Source organism: Notothenia coriiceps, unplaced genomic scaffold (assembly GCF_000735185.1).
Source record: "Notothenia coriiceps isolate Sejong01 unplaced genomic scaffold, NC01 NC01_scaffold00027505, whole genome shotgun sequence".
NCBI classification, from domain to species: domain Eukaryota; kingdom Metazoa; phylum Chordata; class Actinopteri; order Perciformes; family Nototheniidae; genus Notothenia; species Notothenia coriiceps.
This window is the reverse complement of record NW_011360206.1, coordinates 1-3,988: the sequence shown is the minus strand read 5'-3', so window position 1 is coordinate 3,988 and position 3,988 is coordinate 1. Positions and strand designations below refer to the sequence as shown.

At 43.0% G+C, this 3,988-nt stretch overlaps 1 protein-coding gene across 1 annotated transcript; it reads left to right on the top strand.

Moving 5' to 3' along the window:
• Positions 1 to 223: 223 nt before the first annotated feature.
• Positions 224 to 3,982, top strand: LOC104957634 (zinc finger protein 704-like; the record flags this gene model as incomplete). Its single annotated transcript, XM_010785277.1, has 3 exons — positions 224 to 396; positions 482 to 573; positions 1,212 to 3,982. Coding segments are annotated over 3 exons (380 nt in total), but the record flags the coding sequence as incomplete, so codon positions are not given.
• Between the last annotated feature and the right edge of the window lie 6 nt (positions 3,983 to 3,988).

Sequence of the window (3,988 nt, the reverse complement as noted above, 5' to 3'; positions counted from 1 at the left end):
CACAAGGACACAGCTGGGCAGGAGCATCACCAGGGGAACAGAATCAGGTAATCAAACAGGGGGAGGGAGAACACAGAGACAGGAAGTAGAAACAGACCTAACACAGAGGGGGAATACTTTTCCAAATAAAACAGACAGATCATGACATTGAGCATGATGAGGAAGGCTTCTGATAGGCCATATAAAATGCTGCTGATAAGTGTAAATAGATCCTTTTTGGTAGAAAATCTCACCATTTCCTGCTTTGTCCTCCCCCCTCAGGCCACAGCTCCAGTGTCCATCCCGTCCAGCAACAGTAGCTCCAGCGGGTCGGCCTGCACCAGCTTCACCCCCACCAACAGCTCCAACTTCAGCATCTCCTGGCAGTCACCGCCCGTCACTTTCACCGGGTCCACGGTGAGAAACTTAAACATTTATTCTCAGCCACATGCACAGTTACATTTGGACCCTTATAATACATCACTTTTTCTGCCCCCTCCAGGTGTCCCCCAGTAAGAGCCAGGGCTTCGGTGAACAGCGCTCCCAAACCATCGCCGTCCTCTCGTCCCCGCCCAGAGCCACCACCGCCCTCAGGTACCCGATCCTCTTACCTGACATTTCCTTTTTTAGCAAACAATCCGAAAGCTCATAATAAATATTACCATCGACAATGCATACCTAAGCTAATTCTCTATTTAATTCAACCTTACTGAGTGAAAATAATCTAACATATTTACTCTCAAATCAGCTCAATGACTCTTAATTAAAGAGAAGTTTTGATAAATCAGCCTCTGATCTACCAAATCCACTCTAGATTGTATGATTTATGTGTTGTTTCCTTTTTAACACATCACAACCTTGTTGTTTGTTGATGGGTGTTTAGCTGCAATTAGAAAAGGCAAAACATAGGAGAATAGTTTGACATTTTGAGAAATGCAACTATTATATGCTTTCTTGAGTCACATAAGAAGTGTGATTACAACCCTCATACAGCAAGCAACTGGTTAGCTTAGCTTAGCATAAAGACTTGAAACAGATGGAAACAGTTAGCCTGGCTCTGTACAAAGGGAGTGATCATCTCATGTTGCTTGTGTATTTTAGTAGTCTAACAATTTGATTTCAATGTTTTAAAAAGGAATGTTTTTTTTACCACTGGTTTTTCGAATGATAGTGCGTGCACTTGATCATTTAAACAGATGATGATTTATAATGTTTCCACTTCTCCCTGACAGTCGGAAGGTGCGCGGTGAGGGGAAGAAGTGCCGTAAGGTGTACGGGATGGAGAACCGCGACATGTGGTGCACCGCCTGCCGCTGGAAGAAAGCCTGCCAGAGATTCACCGACTGAACGTTCCTCACCAACTTCAAAGCGCCACGCCAACGTGCACGGCTGCCTTTGGCCAGAGAAAAGGGGGAGGGGCATCGTTTTGCATGCATTTGGTTTTCTTCAGCTCAAAATCGCAACTGTCCGTCAAACTCTGGCTCTACCCCTGAGCCCCCCCCCTAAGCTCAACTGAACTCCAGCTGGGGAAGGGACCAAAGCAGAGTCACCTTTCACATTGCCGTCCTCGCCATTCCCACCATTCCCAGTTTTTGGGAAACCCCAATGCAGCTAAACAGTGTAAAGAAAATATAGATCTAAAGATGTTTCCTGTTTTTTATGTTGGGTTCAGTGTTGCATCTTTCTATGTTTTGTAAAGCTCTGGTTTTTAAATGGAAAGTCTAGTCAAAGAAGGAGTGTGTTTTAGTAAAAGAAAAGAATCTTCACTTTTTTATCCAAAAGAAGATTGGGCCTCTTTGCTGCCATTTTTGAAGAACGTGAAAGCATGGCGGTAAAGCTCGCAGTTTTTGTTCTCCCTTAGACTTGTTTGTGTCTTGTTTTATTTCTGGACCTTTTGAGGTGATCTTTTATCACCGACATGCCAGCCTCTCTACCGGCTCCTCACCCGCTCTTCGCTCCTGACAGCCGCTGGGAATGTACGACCGAGCCGAGAGGGCCGGCTGACACGTGGAGAGGAAGAGAGAGACACATGGTGAACGAGCAATGCAAAAAAAAGATACGATTTACAGTCAGGGAAAGCAGATGGACCATGCGTTCACACACACAAACAAACACAGGTATTCACACTCAATCCGTTTTCTATGTCACTTTTTATCCAGTTCATTCATTTCCTTTGCTTTATCAGGGATGTGATTCTAAAGAAAGCAACAACCAGCAGCTGACACATGGAGTTATACAGAACAGCACAGTCTCAATAGCTTCTCTCTTTCACTTTGCAACCAAAAGCTCCTGTATCTTATTCTCTATTTCTTTGTTTTTGTTGAGGTGTTCACCATGTTTACTGTTGTTGATGTATTTTTTTTTGGCAAAACCAACACTGTTTACCTACCACCTGCAGAAAGTGTGTTAAAAAGGCTTCCTGACAGCACTGGAAGCATGGAGTCAGCATGCGAGGCCACGAACAGATAAACACCTTTGACCACACACAGAGAGACAGACTGCCCTCCTCCTCAGCCAACCTTTACACCTTCCTAAAGGAAACAAAATATCTTTGTGTTTACGGCGCATCTTGATCATCTGTTAACCAAAGGGGGAGGGCTGAAAACCAAAAGTGAGGCACTTGCACTGTATGTGTGACACGGGGCACTTGGTGCTATTGAGGTGAAAATGTTGCTACCTTCCACGAGCCCTTTTCATTTACAACTTCTAAAAGAAAATAAGAACAACTAAAAGCAAACATTTGATCACACACAATATGGTTACCCCCATTTTGAACCATTATTTGCTCTAAGAGTTTTGGAGAAATTATTTATAAGCACTTGATCAGGTCACTCCTTGTTGTTCAATGTGCACTGCACACTTTCTTCACTTGGCAACATGCAAGCAAAGCTTTGACTCCAGCTGTTCGGAGAGTCCGCCACGTAACATTGTCACTGAGAAGTCGAGAGGGGGAAAGGTAAAAATGTCTGATTTGTCTTTTGAATGTGTTCATTTGAGTTTCCGCCTCCTTGTTGGCTCAGGCAGGAAATAAATTGTCGAAAGCCCAAAAAGTTTACAGATGTTTACTCTGTAGTGATAATGGACCAACTGTTTTTCACCTGGGGCCGCGCTCTACTTTATTACAGTGTACTGAAATAGGTTGAAATGTTGTTTCTACGAACAGACACATATACTATATATGTGATACTGATTCTGCATTTACTCTCTTCATTATTGAATGTTTTCTCAAATGCATGCTAAAATCTTTATTGGCAGTTCACACAGATTCTTTTTCCCCCCCAGAATTATTGGAAACCAACACCAGCTATAAACTCGCTCGCTCGCCCATTTCACAGTGCAGTCTTTTCCCACCTGATGGTAAAATGGTAGCTCTGTTATGTTTGCTCAGCTGTTTCTATTTGTTTTTGTGTGTTCATGTATATATGTCATTCTTGTGTTTTCTCTAAGCTCCATGTTTATGACCCGTTACCTCGGTCATTACATTTGCCACCTTATGAACGACATATTTAGATTATCTCCAAACTGGTTTGCCATTGTATTTTGTGAACGTATTATCGTTTAAGAAAAGACAAATCTATATATACGTAAAGAAACAACATGTTCACATTTTCAAAAGCAAAAAAAGACATTGATTTGGCTGTTTGTTTTATATTTTTTCCATATATATATAAATGATGAAATATACTGTTTATACATTTTGTTTTCATGTTCTGCTAAAAGGTTTTTTGTATTGTTAGGGGGAAGCCCAGGCAGGGTGACGCGCCTGCAGCGCCTTCACGTAGACCCCCCCTCCCCCCTGCCGCTACTGCTAAGCGGTTGAAATCCACAGTTGATTAAAACCTTTATCTTCTTTCCAATTCACCTCTCTGGGTGCCATGCAGGCTCACTTGCAATTAGTTTGATTGACATCTCGGGTGTGTTTGCACTCATGTGTGCAGTGATACACTCCTGTGTATGGATGTGAAGGAGCCCCAGGCAAAGTAGTTGCCACTGGAGCACTGTGCTCTGC